The 17,648-nt window shown below is 31.5% G+C and overlaps 3 protein-coding genes across 13 annotated transcripts in view; all 3 read left to right on the top strand.

Annotated features, from left to right (window-relative positions):
* The window catches only part of LOC123012427 (protein 60A-like), an 11,346-nt gene extending 10,069 nt beyond the window's left edge, over window positions 1-1,277 (top strand). Inside the window, exons 5-6 of one of the 2 annotated variants that reach the window (XM_044410336.1) lie at window positions 624-887; window positions 989-1,277. In XM_044410336.1, coding sequence (XP_044266271.1) covers window positions 624-884 — 261 coding nt within the window. In that variant the 3' untranslated portion in view covers window positions 885-887; window positions 989-1,277. Of the gene's footprint in view, window positions 1-623 lie in introns of both variants that reach the window. The other variant, XM_044410335.1, reaches the window with a different exon arrangement.
* A 4,562-nt stretch (window positions 1,278-5,839) lies between these two features.
* Window positions 5,840-9,812, top strand: LOC123013339 (protein 60A-like). The gene is made up of 3 exons (XM_044411798.1): window positions 5,840-6,283; window positions 6,425-6,673; window positions 9,546-9,812. Exons 1-3 carry the CDS (start codon window positions 5,840-5,842, stop codon window positions 9,810-9,812), a joined length of 960 nt encoding a protein of 319 aa, XP_044267733.1.
* Window positions 9,813-11,840: 2,028 nt separating this feature from the next.
* LOC123013499 (patronin) overlaps window positions 11,841-17,648 on the top strand; it is a 46,254-nt gene continuing 40,446 nt past the window's right edge. For 9 of the 10 annotated variants that reach the window (XM_044412043.1, XM_044412047.1, XM_044412046.1 and 6 more), the window contains exon 1: window positions 11,841-12,202. In XM_044412043.1, coding sequence (XP_044267978.1) covers window positions 12,086-12,202 — 117 coding nt within the window. In that variant the 5' untranslated portion in view covers window positions 11,841-12,085. Of the gene's footprint in view, window positions 12,203-14,764; window positions 14,927-17,648 lie in introns of those variants that run through there. The other variant, XM_044412044.1, reaches the window with a different exon arrangement.

Raw genomic sequence — 17,648 nt, forward strand, 5'->3', positions numbered from 1 at the left:
ATTCTAATTAGAACAAAGAAGGTGCAACTGACCATTTTTAAGCAAAAGAAGAGTCTTAAAACAAATACTTTTATAAAAATGCAATTTTAAGTAAGATTAACATGCATTTCTCTTATYTGGCACAATACCTGAATAGCAAACCTTAACTTCAAAAAATCATATCTTAAAAACCACTCGGTATATTATTTTAAAAATTTGGATTAATACTAATAAAAAGATGCTCTACACGATGGTGGCGAAGAAAAAAAAATTACTCGTAGGGTTTTTCTTAGATTACTTCGATTTACTTCGAACTTTTTCGAACACTGTTCGAAGAAAAGTTTGCCAATATTCAATTTCAAATTGCATATCATTCTAAAGGGCAAGTCCATCCCTTTAAAATGGTCTTTATTTGAAAAAAAATCGGCCTAATAGTTATTGAGTAATGATTTTTTAAAGTTAAAGTATTTTAAATTCATTTAAATTAGAAAAAAAATATTTAGTTCAAAGTGTGTGGACTTTTTGAATTTTTTTTAGTGCATTTGATTTGTCTCACTGAGACGAACAAAATGATATAAAATTTGTCAAGTTGTCACGACATGACTTTTTTTTTGTCGCCCTGTGTTATTTCAGTTTTGTTCCAGGACTGGATCATCGCTCCTACAGGATACTCTGCTCACTACTGCGCCGGGGAATGCAAATTCCCCCTCAACGGCCACATGAACGCCACTAACCACGCCATCGTCCAGACTTTGGTCCACTTGATGAACCCCAACAAGTTCCCCAAGCCGTGTTGTGCCCCAACGAAGTTAACGCCCATTTCAGTGCTCTATTTTCAGGACGATACAAACGTCATACTGAAAAAGTACAAGAAAATGTCGGTCAAGAGCTGCGGGTGCCATTAGCAACTTGTAAATACAGGGTGATTCATGAGGAATAATGAGCCTGACGAAATTTTCGATGCAACCAACATTACAGTTGTCGCAAAATTTGGTCACGCTCGTTATTCCTCGTGAATCACCGTGTATATATATTTTTGTACATATTTACTACTAAGAGGGCCCCTAAATGACACAGCCACTTTTTAAGGAAAACACCCCGATTTTCAAGGGTTAACAGAAAAGCAGAAAAATCGTGAAAACACCCCCGTTTTTAAAGTTTTATTTTAAAATTAACATTTTTCAAAGATTTTACTCTGTTTTTAAGGTATATTTAAAAACAGATATTTCAAAGATTCTGTCCTGTGAAATAAGTTGATGTAAAAACTGTATTTATTAATAAATTAGGATTATATGCGATTTTGCTTTGGCTTTTAAGGATTTTACCCCTTCAGAACACTTTGTTTTTTTTAATGATTTTACCCTGTTTTTATAAGGTAGAAGGTATGCTATACAAACTCATGTTGATGGGTCTGTTCAGCACAACAGTTCAAATTTAATGATCTAGAAATCAACCCATTGAACAAAATTTTAATAAAAAATCAAAGATATAAGGCCCCCTCAACACACATCATTTTTTTTTTCTACTCCCACATCTAAAACACGGATTATCGTATGTTTCCATTTGCTAAGTGACCTTTTATACACATCTTGACAATCCGTGACTTATATACGTATTAGTCACGTTGCTAATAGCAACTGTCATATTAGTCACGGGCTGAAGTTAGCTTTCTGTAATTCTAATAATTTTTCGAGTGTGAATCTGGCTGCACGAAACGAAAATCTTGGGGGAAACGCCTTGTGGAGCGAGCAGAAAATTTTTGGTCGACTGTAATTTAAATTTTGCCAGCAAGAAAAATATTACCACAGATTATATAATCTGTGATATTACTTATTGCTAGTTTCACCGTAAAGATGGGAACATCGAAAAATATATATCGATGTTCTGTGAATCGATGATCGGATAAGAAATCATCGATGTATGTAATATATATTGCCACAAAACATCGAAACTTAAAAAAATCGATGTTTTTTATTGAAAAAAAAATCATTGACCAATTTTTTTAATAATAAATTTTTGGAACATAAAATAATACAAATAAATACAAACATATTTCTTTCTTACAATTCTTGCATAAAACAAAAACAAATACATAAAACATAAACTTAACCACCCACATTACTTCATCATCGTTAATTTTCTTGAAAAACATCGAATTCTACATTCATCGAATTTAAATTTTAAAATTAAAGATAATTAAAAATAATTAACTGAACCAATTTCGATGTATCAAAGTAAAAACATCGATATTTAAAAAAATACTTACATTTTTAAATCGATGTTTTTACATACCAATATTCGATGTTTAGAAAACATTGATATTTTTTCCCATCTCTACTTCACTGGAGGTGCTTTCTGTCAGTTGTCATTTCGACGGGGTTGCGGCTTGTGAAAAATGAATGAAAATGAAAGTGAAGATGAGTTAGCAATAAGTAATATTTTTCAAGAGGGCAAAATTTCAATTACAGTCGACCAAAAATTTGCTGCCCGCGTTTCCCTCAACATTTTCGTTTCGTGAAGCCAGATTCACACTCGAAAATAATTAGAATTACAGAAAACTAACTTCAGCCCGTGACTAATATGACAGTTGCTATTAGCAACGTGACTAATACGCGTAAAAGTCACGGTTTGTTAAGGTGTGTATAAAAGGGTCTGTGATAAAAGGTCACTTAGATGTGAGAGTAGAAAAAATCAGTAAAATTAAAACCATAATGTTGATTGCTTTTACTAACATGTCCCTCTTAAATGCCCGTTTTTCCTCTTCTGATTCAAATTTTATTGTGATGTCGCACAATCCCCCAACCACAAGGGAAATTATAAGAGGTCCTCTATCTCTGTAATCTTGCCTTCTCACTGCAAATGGAGCAAACCCTGGAAGAGGAATAAGCACAATATTCTCCCCGGTGTATATTTGAACCTGGGTCTGTGTCCCAGCATTTGAGGTTAGATCTACTATGTAAAACATTTTTCTTTTCTTCTTTAACACTGACTGAAAAAGTCTTAACTCGTTCAAGAGGCTTATCTTCACACCGAAACGTTTTTGTTCCATTTTTGTGCTGTCTGTAAATGATAAAGATATACAAAAAAGTTGGCTATTATTTACCTGCTGTTTCAATGTTTATTAAGAAAATTTATAAACTAGATAGTTAAATAGATATCATGCTTCCATGAATTTTGGATATTTTATTTATAAATAAATCTATAATAATATTATATGTAATTACCCTTAAACAAAATCATCAAATAAATACAAGAATTCTTGAATAACATCGCATATGATAAAAATGGCTGAAATATGCGATTATAAAGAGGAAAACCAAGTTTTTGTGCCTGAATTGGTCATTCAAGACGCTTCAGAAGCTATAAATAAAGTGGTGCCAGTAAAATCTAAACATAAACGATCTAAAAATGCGAAATCTTCGTCATTTTGGGCGTATTATTTCCAACTAAAGAAAATGTTATTTCTTAAAGAAAATATCGACATAAGCAGGTTTGTGAGGTTGGTATTATTTATAAGTTTTGAACTATTAAATAATTGTTGTAGATACTTTCCTAAAACAACACTCTGTAGGGCTAGATCAAAGAAATCTAGTCTTCAGATTCGAAGAAATGGAAAGGTTCTTATGAATATTTGCTGCAAAAAGTGGTTCTAATTGTGGGAGTTTTTGGAGGCTGTAAATTTCAGTGGCGTTAGTAATTGTAACATTTATTTATTTATTTTAAATAAAAATAATTGTTGTTATTCATTAAAGTTTTTTTATTCTTCGACACTGTCAAAATTTACGGTTTTTCTCCCGTGTAAGGAAGTTTTGACAACTATTTGGCATTTCTCAATACAAAAAGTCAAATTATTTTTAACAGATTTAAAGCAAGTTTAAGCCTTGTTGACTCTAATTCGAAGAATAAAATGTTGTATTCCACTCGTTTGAGTGTAAATCGGACGCTTTATTCCACCTCGTGGATGCTAAACCACTCGTTACACTCGTGGTTTAGAAATCCACTCGGTCAAATAAAGATGAGTCCGATTTACACTCAAACTCGTCGAATAAATAACTATTAGTGAAATAGTGAAATAATTTTTAAATCACTAGTGAATTAAAACGTTTTAATTCACTAGTGAATATTAGATTGCTTATACAGGTGTGCCAGAACTCGCGTAAGGTAAGATATTAGAAACATGAAAAAAATGTTTGAAAAATTCTATCTGTCAAAAAATTTTTACATTTATTTTTTGACATTTGACATTTTTTTATGTCTATTTAAGGATACTGATGATCTTGTATACAGGGCTGTTCTGTTTTTATCGTTACAAATTTAAACAGGTGATAGGATATTCAATTCTAAGACAAAAGTTTCCTATAAACATGTATCGAAAAATGCTTGGTAAGGGAGCTACACCCCCTGAAAGGGGGCTAATAGGTTTTTGCTAATATTTCAGAAACCATTTAATATAAAATTACAAAATTTGGTACAGATGATAATCTTTATACACCTAAACGAATTCAAACATCAAATTTCGAAATTTTTAATCAGGGGCGTCCGAAACTGGTGGGGTTTAAGGTAAAAAAATACCCTATTTATTTTGGCTCTGGTTTATTTAATTATACATTGACCAAAATGGTGGTCACTTTGAACAACTCTTTTAGATTTAGGCAAATTCATTTAATTAATGTTATTATTGTTACTGTAATGTAATGTCAATTAGTTGAGGTTGATTAAAAAATATGAATTTCTTGCTTATGTTATTCTGTAAATTCTGATTTATTTGAATGTTGTATTGATGATGTGTAACATAAATTTTAAATTAATTTTATTCAAAAACAATAAGTCGTATCGACACAAGAGAGACTTTTCTGTGATAAACTATCGAACTTAAGATTTTGTTGCTGAAAGTACCGAGAAACTAAAGCCAAAATAAATAGGGTATTTTTTTACCCTAAACTCCCCCAGTTTCGTACGCCCCTGATTAAAAATTTCGACATTTGATGTTTGAATTCGTTTAGGTGTATAAAGATTATCAACTGTACTAAATTTTGTAATTTTATCTTAAATCGTTTCTGAAATATTAGCAAAAACATATTAGCCCCTTTCCAGCTCCCTTAGCAAGCATTTTTCGATACATGTTTATAGGAAACTTTTGTCTTAGAATTGAATATCCTATCACCTGCTTAAATTTGTAACAATAAAAACGGAACACCCTGTATGTTTTTTTTACAATTATTTAGTAAAGGAACAAAAATTTTGCCAATAAAAGCCACAAATAACATTGAACAGAGCTACAATTTAGGATACAGCTTCCTTGTTTCCTCTTTTAATAGCCCATAGCAAAAAAACTTGGAAAATTATTTTTCCTACAGAAGTAAATAGAGTCAAAGTGCAAAATTTAAACCCTCATAACTTCCAAATTTTATATAGATAAAATTTTTTTTACATTTTTTCCATGTTCCTGGTATCTTACTTTATATGACATTTTTCTTTTTATAATGTCAAAATTGAATAAAATCGCATATAATCCTAATTTATTAATAAATACTGTTTTTACATCAATTTCACAGGACAGAATCTTTGAAATATCTGTTTTTTAAAAAATATACCTTAAAAACAAGGTAAAATCTTTGAAAAATGTTAATTTCGAAATAAAACCTTAAAAACGGGGGTGTTTTCACGATTTTTTCTGCTTTTCTGTTAACTCTTGAAAATCGGGGTGCTTTCCTTAAAAAGTGGCTGTGTCATTTAGGGGCCCTCTTAGTAGTATATTTTGATTTAATAAACTTAATGACCAACTTTCTAATCCTGAAACTATTTAAGCTCACCCTCAACCCACCAGCTTCAGTACTTTCTTTTTCAAGCTTCAGTAATCATGAAAATCAGTTTCGTGTTTTGTCTAGTGTTTCGCGAGGTTTTAACTGTTGTTTATCTCGATAATGGGGTTGATCAGACTTCAGTCAGCCGCTTCAAGGGCCCCGAAATCGAATTGGAGATTTTAAACCTTCTGGGGCTCCCAAACCGGCCGAAAAAAGTCAACAATTCGGTCACAAAATCAGCGGCCAAGTACATTTTAAACATTTACAACACTTTAATGGAGAAAAGTGATGGCCATTCCAGAAGGAAACGAAGTGTGAGTGAAGAGGAAACTGTTGTTGAAAACAGCGACGTAATTATGACCTTCTCGCCCATTTCAAAAAACCCCAAAAGACGCGAAAAGGGCAAAAAACTTTGGTTCAACGTGACTGAAATGTCGCTCGCTGAAACCTTGCTCAGCGCCGAACTGAAGCTTTACCAAAAAGGGGCCCTGAAAAAGTCGGTTTATGCAGTCGTGGTTTACGAGTTGGTGGACCAGGGGCGCCGCTTTCAGTACGTTTCTTCAGTCATCACCACCGGGGATTACCAAGGGTGGTTGAGTTTAAATCTGACTTCTTGTGCGACCAATTGGGGTGCACAAAAGGGGCTTTATTTATCGGTTTATCCGGTCGAGAAGCCGGGTCGGGAAATCCGCCCCGAAGACATCGGTTTGGCCACCTCGACGAGCCCCTTCATCGTCGCTTTTCTCAAAGCCCCCACGCGCGTCCAGCCGCGAAGAAGCGTTCGTGCGTTGAGTGCGAAACACAACTATGTTTCAGTCATGAAGCACCAACACGGAACCAGTTGTCGCATACACACCCTGTATATAAGTTTCAAGGACTTGAAGTGGCAGGTATGTATTGGTGGGTGATTAATCAGGGGCGGATCCAGGAATTAATTTTGGAGGGGGCTATCTAAAATATTTTAGAATGATGAAGGTATACAGTGAGCGGCAAAATTATACAGGGTGTTCCGTCTAAATCCCACTTTAGAAGTATTGGGAGTTGGAATAATCGTATTTATTTGAAAATTGGTACATAGCCATAAACCATTAAATCCTCCTAAATGAAAATATTTTTAAGATGGCGGCACTTCCGGATATACCGGAAGTCGGTTTCAACTTTCTTATTTTAAATGGAAAGGTATATTTTTACTGCGTTTTTGGATTAATCGGGTTATTTTAAGGGAGTTTTCATCAGCTTTCCCTATACCTAAATTTAGTCATTTTTGAAATATTTGGAGTTTTTCAAAAATTTTTGGATCTGCACCTTCCACCTTAAAAATCGGTAACTCTGCTATTTTTTAAAATTTTGAATTCGTTTTTTTGGTGTTTGAAAGAGAAAGTTTAGATCTTTCTTCTGGCATTTTCAAATTTTGAAAGAAAATAACAAACCATAAAATTTTAAGGTTACTTTTGTAATAATTCAAATACCCATAACTCAATTTTTCCAAATGAAATACCCCAATTTTTATTTTACTAAATGGAAGAGAATTTAATTCTGCATCGATTTGTATTTACATTCCCTATACCTAAATTTATTAATTTTTAAGTTATGGTGACTTTTTGTTGAGACTGCCGAAAATCTGTTATTAGCCTTTTCCTTTTCGTATAGTTTTCTATGGAAATCAAAAATGTCAAAATTGTTTCTCAAGAAACGTCGACAATGACTTATTATTTGACAAATAGTGCCAAAATATGAAGAGTCAAAACTACTCAAACTTAGATTTAATTAATTTATTTGTATTTATGGAGAGTGTAAAAAAATTATGATATCGTTCATTAAACAAAAATAAATTTTTCTCACTTGTTAGCTTTAAATAATGATTGCATGGTAGAACCTATCAATAATAATTAAGTTTGCATTACATTGATTCTCCATATTTTGGCACTATTTGTCAAATAGTAATTTACTGTTTTGAGTATTTGAATTATTACAAAAGTAACCTTAAAATTTTGGGATATGTTATTTTTTTTTCAAAATTTGAAAACACCAGAAAAAGGATCTAAGCTTTCTCTTTCAAACGCCCAAAAAACGAATTTAAAATCTTAAAAAATGGCAGAGTTACCGGTTTTTAAAGTGGAAGGTGCAAATCCAAAAATTTTTGAAAAACTTCCTTAAAGTAACCCGATTAATCCAAAAACGCAGTAAAAAATATACCTTTCTATTTAAAATAACAAAGTTGAGACCGGCTTCCGGTATAACCGGAAGTTCCGCCATCTTGATAATATTTTCATTTAGGAGGACTTAGTGGTTTATGGCTATGTACCAATTTTCAAATAAATACAATTATTCCAACTCCCAATACTTTAGGGGTTTAGACGGAACACCCTGTAGAATAATCTTATTTATTAAAACTGAAAATATTTTGTTTTGGAAAAATGCTCGAACAGGTCAATTTTCTTTTTAAAAAATACAAAAATTTTATCCACAATCACTCTATAAAGAGACTTTATTCCACACTTTATATGCGTATAAAGTACCACTTTATCCACTAGTGGAATAAAGTAACTTTATTCCACTGTTAGTAACCAGCGCACCGCGTAAGCACATTTGGTGTGACGTTTAAATGTCAGTTTAATTTTTAATTAAGTTATAATTTTAATCAAGTTAATAATTTGGGCCTGTGATTGTGGATACAGCGTTATATTGCAGTTGTGTGTTAGTCGCATTTTATCCACTTAAGAAAACATTCTTGCGTGGATAAAACGCTAGCTAACACACTCTTACAATAAATAACTATTAACTTGATTTAAAATTCTACCTTTGTTTTTTATTGATATTATTTCACTTTTTGGATATTTTTTTTTGAAAACTTTATGTAATACATAATATTTTGGTGTTGCCATTTGGACAATTAAAAAATCTATCGAATTCGCTAAAAAAATTAGGGGTTTCCATTAAAAAAAAATATCGCTGCTGTCATTACCCAAAAACCAAAAAGTGTAGAATTTTAAAACAAGTTGAAAATTGTGTATAAGGTGTTCTAGCGAGTTGGTAAAGTTCATTATTCAAACAGATATAAATTTAATTTAATTAGATACCTAAGATGTGGCCCAAAGAAAATTACAATTGATGATTTCTTTTTAAATTAGCAAAAACTAAATAAGTATCCAGAGATCAAGATAATTTGTCCTTGTATCCGAAAACGTATGTCCTGTGCGTATGTCTGTGAAACGTTAAATAAAATGATGATCCAAAAGATAACTAAATTTATGATTTACCTTCAAAAAAGTACGGTCTTATTATTATACATCGGCGACTAATTCCAGCCCATTTTGCCGTTTTCGAATTGTCATTTTATTTGACGTTTCACCTGCAGTTAGTTCAACAACAGACATACATACAGTTGCGAAATTAAAAATTCGGGCAGTACCTATTTTTCTGTCACTTTAAAAAGTTCACTATATTACTTTTTACTGTCATCATGACAACAGTAAAAAATTAGGTTATTAATATTATAAAGGTTGTTTTAGAGTTTACATTATGAAAATGACAGTACCTACTGCCCGAAATTTTAATTCCGCAACTGTACGTTTTCGGATCCAAAAATGATTACAAATTATTTTGATCTCTCGGTATATGTATGATTTGTATTAATAAGTGTGATTTAAAAAGAATTCTAATGTTTTTATTTAAATATAAAGAATTGAAGCTTTTGGTGGCATTGGTGGATCCGCCCTTGGGTGATTTTAGGGTAGTTTTTCAGTTTGTTTGGGTTTTCAGGACTGGGTAATAGCGCCTGAAGGATATGCGGCTTATTATTGCGCCGGCGAGTGCAATTTTCCTCTGACTGCCCATATGAACGCCACAAAACATGCTCTAGTTCAGAGTTTGGTGCATTTGATTCAACCTAAGAGGTTCCCGAAGCCGTGTTGTGCACCCACGGAGTTGGCACCGATTCCTCTTGTTTATTATTTGGACGCAGGGACTAGCAATGTTGTGCTGAAGAAGTATAGTAATATGGCTGTTAAAAGTTGCGGGTGTCATTGATTTTTTGATGAAATTGTACAGTTTTAACTATTTTTACAAAAATAATAAAAAAATGGTGGTTTTACTGAAAGAGTTAGTTTTTATTATTATTTTTTGTCAATAAATACATTTAAAAATAAGAGAATTTTACAGTAATTTCTGTGGAGTCAAAAACCCTTGATTTAATTTAATTAAAGGAATCTGCAACAATTATATCTTATTTTCCACCAGGTGGCGCTTTCCGGCATGTAAAAAAACATTTCTGCTATTGTGACTGCGCAATTTATACAGGATGCGCCAGAACTCGCGTCCCAGAGAAAAATGCCATATAAAGTAAGATACCAGGAACATAAAAACAATGTTAAAAAATTTTATCTATAAAAATTTCGAAGAAAGATTTCAATTAATTTTTTTAATTTTTGACTTTAATCATTCAAATTTCACAGAACAAACAACATTGAAAATTGATTTTTTTGTTCCTACCGTTTCCAATAATTGAATATTACTTGGACACTTTCTGTATCCTAGGATATTTGCAATGTTGCAACATTGATAAATTTTCTTTGAGGCCAAGAAATGGTATCCTAACATCTTCAATAAAGTTTATTTCAATAGACTTTATACATTTTTTTTAAGAACACCGTCAACTGTATCAAAATCTAGACTTTCACAATGTAATTATTTTAAAACTGTTAATTATACAGTATGATGATAAAAAGGCGCCCGTGTTAACCCACACGTTATAAGTGATCTTTTATTAAAGACGAATTCGAAGACCAAAATTGGATTTGTGCTCTTATCAGTAAGATATAGCCTTTCCTTTTTAGAAAAGAAAAATCTATATAATTAACAGTTTTAAAATAATTTCATTGTTAAAGTCTAGATTTTGATACTGTTGACGGTGTTCTTAAAAAAAATGTGTAAAAAGTCTATTGAAATAAACTTTATTGAAGATGTTAGGATACCATTTCTTGGCCTCAAAGAAAATTTATCAATGTTGCAACATTGCAAATATCCTAGGATACAGAAAATGTCCAAGTAATATTCAATTATTGGAAACGGTAGCAACAAAAAATTGAATTTTCAATGTTGTTTGTTCTGTGAAATTTGAACGATTAAAGTCAAAAAGGTTTCCTAGATACGAAAAATACCTGAGTGAAATAGTTTTTTAGTAAAAGAAAATTGTGCAATATTGCCGCTTTGTGCTGTTAGACAAACTGTTTAAATTTTAAAAAGAATCTACTTAGACTATTTTTGGAATGATGGTCACAATGTTTCAATAAAAAAGGACGCGCCTGTTTCAATCGTGGGCGCCTTTTTTTCATCACCCTGTATAGATTTCTCTTTTCTAAAAAGGAAAGTCTATATCTTACTGATAAGAGCACAAATCCAATTTTGGTCTTCGAATTCGTCTTTAATAAAAGATCACTTATAACGTGATATAACATGGGCGCCTTTTTCCATCATACTGTATAAAATTAAAAAAATAAACAAATTGTTTTAAATACTTGAAAACTTAAATTTATCAATTGCGTATTATTAAAAAAATTTGCTGTAATTTTTAGTAAATACAAGTTAAAATAACGGTAAAAAATTCAAAATGCTCAGTGTAATTTTCTCAATTGATAAAATAGCTCTAAAAACATTAAATAATTAAAGGAAACTGCAGCAATAATTACAAGTTTCCACCATTACCATTCGATTGTTTATAGTAAAAAAATGCATATATTTTGTCTCTATTAATAAATTGACAAAGTTTTAAAAAATTAAATTTTAAAAGTGGGTATTTTAATTGATAAAATTTTTTTAAATTTTGTCATTCGCAGTGCCATCTGTCGGTTGTCAATTTTATTTAACAATAGACACCAAAAATGGGCGATTTCTCGCTTTTCATTTTAAATTTCCCCTTGCTCATGGTATATTTTTGCCATAGCTGATAACACTATGATTCTCTTTTGTTGTTTTTTTATTGTTGGTGCCGTACAGTGGATATTAGAGTTCTAAATTCGCGCCAAGCCGGGTTTTCTAGTCCACCGCCAGGGGCGCTATAGTGTAACGTAGGTTTTCGTTATGTCAGTGCAAAGACAGTTGTAAAATAGTGAATAAAAGTGTAATTACGTGTAATAAATATCGAAAAATGAGTGATAGCACTTTGTAAATAATCAGTAGTTTTAAGTTTTCGCGTCGACCGGTCCGGCATTAGTGCAAAACCGTGTCAGAGTCGTCTCGTAGCTGCGTAGGCTGGGCGATGACATTGGCGATCAAAGTAATATTTCTGTGCGAATTTACCGTGGATGTGGAGTGTAATATCGAAGATTTTCACGAAAAACTCTAACAACGACGGCGGCGGAGACCTAGTGGTCGCCCACGGCGGCACCTCGCAGCCCCAAGACATGGACGACACCAAACAGGTGAGCCCCCATTCGATGATCAGCTGTTCGCCACCGCGTCCATGAACGCCTAATTTGTCAACACACAATCGACCCACACATTAATACTGAAATTCTCTGACTAACGCCTATTTATACAGGAATGACCCAAGTGACGTCACTGTCAGTGTCACGTGGCCGGCATATTTTTGACAGGCATAAGGGCATTATTATACCGGGTGGCCTAAGAAATACGCCAACTTTCGCTAATTAGTCGGTTGGTGAACATCTTGTCTATGAGACGGCGATCAAATTACTCGTTGATTAATTAATTAATTTACAGTCGAATTAATTTGGTTCTTTAATAGTTGGTTATCTTTTAATGTTCTGTAATATTTGTGTAAGCATTTGGCGGAAAAATCTGTAATTATAATGACTGTAAATTATTGTGATTTTTCACCTCAAGTTGGTGTCACATTTAAAATTTTAGTTTGGCAACGTTGACTTTCAAATTCAAACGTCAAACTTTTATAGATAATTGTCATTTATTTGCCACGGGCGATTGCTGATTTAGCCGTCACCTGAAACATTGAAATGACAAATGAGAAGAATTACCAATAATTCAGTGCTGCCAATAGCAAACATTAAGCCGTCTAAAAGTACTTATTTCTTTGGAAATAATTAGTATTAGATTTAGTGTCGGTATTTATCATTTATTTCGCATTGCTGCGTTTCAATGATTTGAAACCATTCATAAATCAATACCGAGACAAAATGTTGCTATTTATATCCTACTCCCTCTCTATTTACTACATTCTCTATTGTAAATTTGTTTTGGCTTTTTGTCTCTTGGATATGTCATTTTGTGTACTATTGTTTTAATTTGTTTTACATATGCATAAATTACAAGGTTATTAAATACAAATAAAGGTTTGTGTTTAAATTGTTTAATATTTTTTTATTATTTGATGTAAAAGAAGAAAAATATTACATAAAAAAGTAGCAGAAAATATGATAAATATAAAAAGGCAAAAACGATGAAATAGTAGGGAAAACAAAAACATAAAAATAAGAGAGAGGAAATAAAAAACGGGCAAGAAGCAAAAAACAAGATAAAAACTTGACAACAAAAAAACGAAGATGTAAGTTGTAGAAAATAAACTAAAAAAATAAAACGAGTGAGAAATACAAAATGGAAAAAGGAATAAGTGCGAAAGAAAGAAAAAAGGAAAAAAATGTAAAACAACAAGAACAAAACAAAACAAAAGGTATGAGAACAGTTCAAAAAATTACGAAAAATGTAAATCACTCTAAAATAAAGTTTTAAATTAAAATTTAATTTGCATTTGTATGTCTTGCCTAAATTGTTATGTTTAATAAAATGTTGAATTATTTGAGATATACCGTCGAGGGTTGTAAGTGGAACAGTGTTATGATGCTACTAAGAAAGTTGTTATAGCCGACTTTGTTTAAACAAACATTTTTTTTTAACCATAACAATTTTTAAAAACAAAAAAATCAATATTTAACACAGGACAGGTGCTGATGTTATCAAAGACGTAAAATAAATGTTTTTAAATTTTCAAAGCATTTTTGACGATATTTTGATGTATTTTAACGCCACTTGTTATTTATAACTTGTATAAAAAAACGTGATATTTTATAAGTAATGTTTCAAGGAAAGATTATCAGGAGTTAGTCATTTAATTAATTCTTTGTTTGATAAAGAAAATTTAGACGTGATTTTTTTCGGAATAAATAAAAAAGATAATTAAAAATAATTTTCCTGCAATTACTTGTGATAAACTTAAATCTTGAGAAATGTTTTATTGTTGAAGTTTTTTTTTTGTTTGGCATTTTTTCTTATTTGTTTATTTGTCTACTGTACAATTGTCAACAATTTTTCGATTTGAATGAAAAAAGTGGTTTTTGTTAGTTTTTCCAGTTTAATATTTCTGTGTGTAGGTTGGAATATGAACGAGTCGACCTTCGAGTTTATACGTTTGTTGTGTTGGACGAAATAATTACTTCAGTTGTAAGAAAAATAATTGCATTGTAAATAAAATGTAATAAGGAAATTTCAATGTTTACATCTTGGCTTAAAGCAATGAAAATTCTACCACGTTGCTCTCTAAATTATTACATGTTAGAAAGCAAATAATATAAAATTTTTGTACTTTATGAGGTGCACCTTGAAGCGATAGAAAATATTCCTTGTTCTTCGACATGAATTCAAATTTATAATAACATAATCGACATGAGGGTTATTAGAGTATTAAATGACCTATTAAGTCTAATTAATCTGCGAAAAAATTGTATGCAGAACACGACAAAAAGTTGTTTTCTCTATCTTTTTATGTAAAATGTATTTTTCTCACTTGAGTTTGCATTTTCGAAAAGTTGTCGAGAGAGAATCCAGGTGTGTGAGGAGAGTACATATTTGTGAAAATGATTATTTTAACCCACTTTTCCCCACATATTTCGCACTCGTATTTTTTATCACATTTTCAGTTTTTTCTCATGGCGAATTTCCACCATCGACATCATCAGCACCAGGTTCGAGCACGACCACGCATTCCATGCTCAGTCATTCGCTGGTAGTCGTTGCGCGTTGTGATGTTTTTTAGTGTTGTTGTTGTTGTTATATGATGGAATAAAACAATGGTTTTACAAGTGACAACAGTCAGTTCATTATCGGAGTACCATGATGGGTACCATCAGAAGAACGAACAACACATTGTGGGAGTCTCGCTGGTTACTTATTCTGTAATGAATTTTCTTATTGTTGCGATGAATCTGGGCCATCCACGCGATTAATATAAAGAGAATTGAAGAAAGTCAAACGTTAATTATACGCTCTTGGAAATATCGTAAATATTTAACGGGTTGACGAGTTTCAGGAAGTGTAGTGTTGATTGTCGGTTTTGGCTTATTAAAATTTTCAATGTGTAGTTTTCAGTTGAAGGAGTCAAAAAACTGATTAAAAGATCATAAGTGGGTTTTAATCTCGGAGATTAATTGAAAGATTAGGCGAGTTATTTTAGCGGTGATTTTATCATAAAAAAATAAGTATTATCAGAAGATGCGATGAGACAGTTAAACTAATTAAAGGCATTGGAAATTTGCAACGTTTAATATAAGATAAGCTAATAAATTCCAAATTTTAAGTGTTTTGAACGACTTCTTTTTTATTTAAAGGACGCTCGCTGTTTTACTTCTTTTTTTAGAGATTTTGATGCGTAAATAAAATTTATTCGGAGGTGACTACAAATGTGTGTTTTTTTGGGTGATTACTTATTTTATTAGTGTGGGCGTTTTTATGGAAGTGCAAAGATAATAAATTAATTACCGCTTATTTTTTCACATTACACTTTAACTGTTGATTGGCGACTTTAAATTTGTCTGGTAGTCTAGTTGTCGGTAGAATTTTATTAGCTTTTTCGATCAATAATAATTGTTGAAGGTGACTTTGTGTATCTCCAGTAGCAAGACGTTCTCTCCTGACCTAACACAGCCTCGGGTTAATTAACCTCAGTTGTCATCAAGCCACAAAGAAAATGAAACAATATTTCAAACATGAGTTGTATATTTTGTTTTGTAAAACGTGCCCGACACGTGTTTAACATTTTAAACATCCTTTATACACAAATTTATCGGGAAGTTGAGGAAAAGGCAGATGTTTATGAGTAAGGCTCGAATTATATGCACGAAAAATCCGTAAAATATGCGCATATACAGGCTGTATTATGAAAAACGCCCCAAGCCATAACTCCATTATTTTTAAAGTTATAACAATACTTCTTAGAATAAAGTTGAACATTTTTTGTCATCTATCGTTTACGATAGATGCTAAAGTAATGCCGTTTTCTGTTTCACCGAAAATCACATCAACTTTTTTTTTTTTAATGGAACACCCTGTATATTTTATCACTTTTGGATTCTTTGTTTAATTGTTTTTTAAAAAGTTTTAGTACCATATGCCTAAAATTAACCGTTCGTGAGATATTCACCAAATAATGTATTTATTAAAGTAGGCAGCGGAAAACAATAATATCAAGTAATGTTGACAAATATTATTCTTTTGCATTTTTTCTTGTTGTTTTTATACTTTTTAATGTTAATCATACATGATAATGTGTTAACAGACACATTTTGAATAAAATAGCACTACGCTTTTACACTGGGTGATTTCTGATGAGAGACGTTCCAAATCGTCGAAAATTTAAGCGACTTAAAGAAAATTTGAGGATGTTTTCGGCTTTTAGAAAACCCAAATTAAAACATCTCCAATTTCAAAGAGATACAGAATTAGATAGGTATTGAAGAAAATGCAAGAACATGAATACAAGAAATTGCAAGTAACGTTGGCTTATCGCACGCAACTGTTCAAATTTGGGTTTTCTAAAAACCCCAAACATCCTCAAATTTTCTTCAGGTCGACGAATTGGAACTTCTCTTATTGGAAACCGCCCAGTGTAAAGGCGTTGTGGTCTCCAACTATTTTTATTGCTTTCAAAATATTCTTGAATCATGTCTGTTAACACATTATCACCAGAACACCAAAAAGTATAAAAATAATAAGAGAAAATGCAAAGTAATAATATTTGTCAACATTACTTAATATTATTGTTTTCCACTGCCTACTTTAATAAATTTTTAATTGACTCATATCTCACGAACGGTTGGTTTTAGGCACATGGTACTAAAACTTGTTAAAAGACAATTAAACAAAGAATCCAAAAGTGGTAAAATATACAGAATGTTTCATTAAAAAAAATAAAGTTGATGTCATTTCAATAAAAAATCAAAGTTGGAATAAATTTTTATCCTCGAATACACTAAAGTTTGTATTTTCATCATCTTGAACCGCACACAATGAACGAAAGAGAATAAGTAAATTGGTTTTGCTTCAGACAAGCCATTTTAATAACCCAGTAATTAAGCCTTTCTAAGAAATCTGTACTTTTCAGATGACATGTTACCGTCAAAATAAAGTTACTATTACATCACTTTAAACAATTTTGCTAAAATTCATTTGCAGGCAACTACTTATCCACATAGAAGGATTTATTCGTTTTATACCAGGTGAATAAAAAGTATGGAACCAAACATTTTTTGCTTAAACTATTTATTTTTTTAAAAACTAATTGATGAATTAAATGTTTTATCAAGAATAAAATTTTTCGAATTTTTTGTTTTTGAGTTCTATACAAATTTAATTTTTTTTAAATGGCAACCCACTAAAAACAATGTTTTGTATACTCTTCTAAAAACAACTCTGTTAGAGACTCAAAGCAAAACAAAATTTCGTTTTGAAAATACGATCAGATTTTTTATATTACTTTATCTTATATTAATTATTATTTTCCAGAGGCAAATAATTAAAAAAAAACCGTTTGGTTCGAAACTTCATATTCACCCTGTATAAAATGAATTTAAAGAGAAAACACTTAGCAGGATACTAATTCTTAGAGTCCGGCTTACGAAT

Source organism: Tribolium madens, unplaced genomic scaffold (assembly GCF_015345945.1).
Source record: "Tribolium madens isolate multiple individuals breed KSU strain unplaced genomic scaffold, Tmad_KSU_1.1 Scaffold_96;HRSCAF=242;Tcas5.2_LG5, whole genome shotgun sequence".
Lineage (NCBI taxonomy): Eukaryota > Metazoa > Arthropoda > Insecta > Coleoptera > Tenebrionidae > Tribolium > Tribolium madens.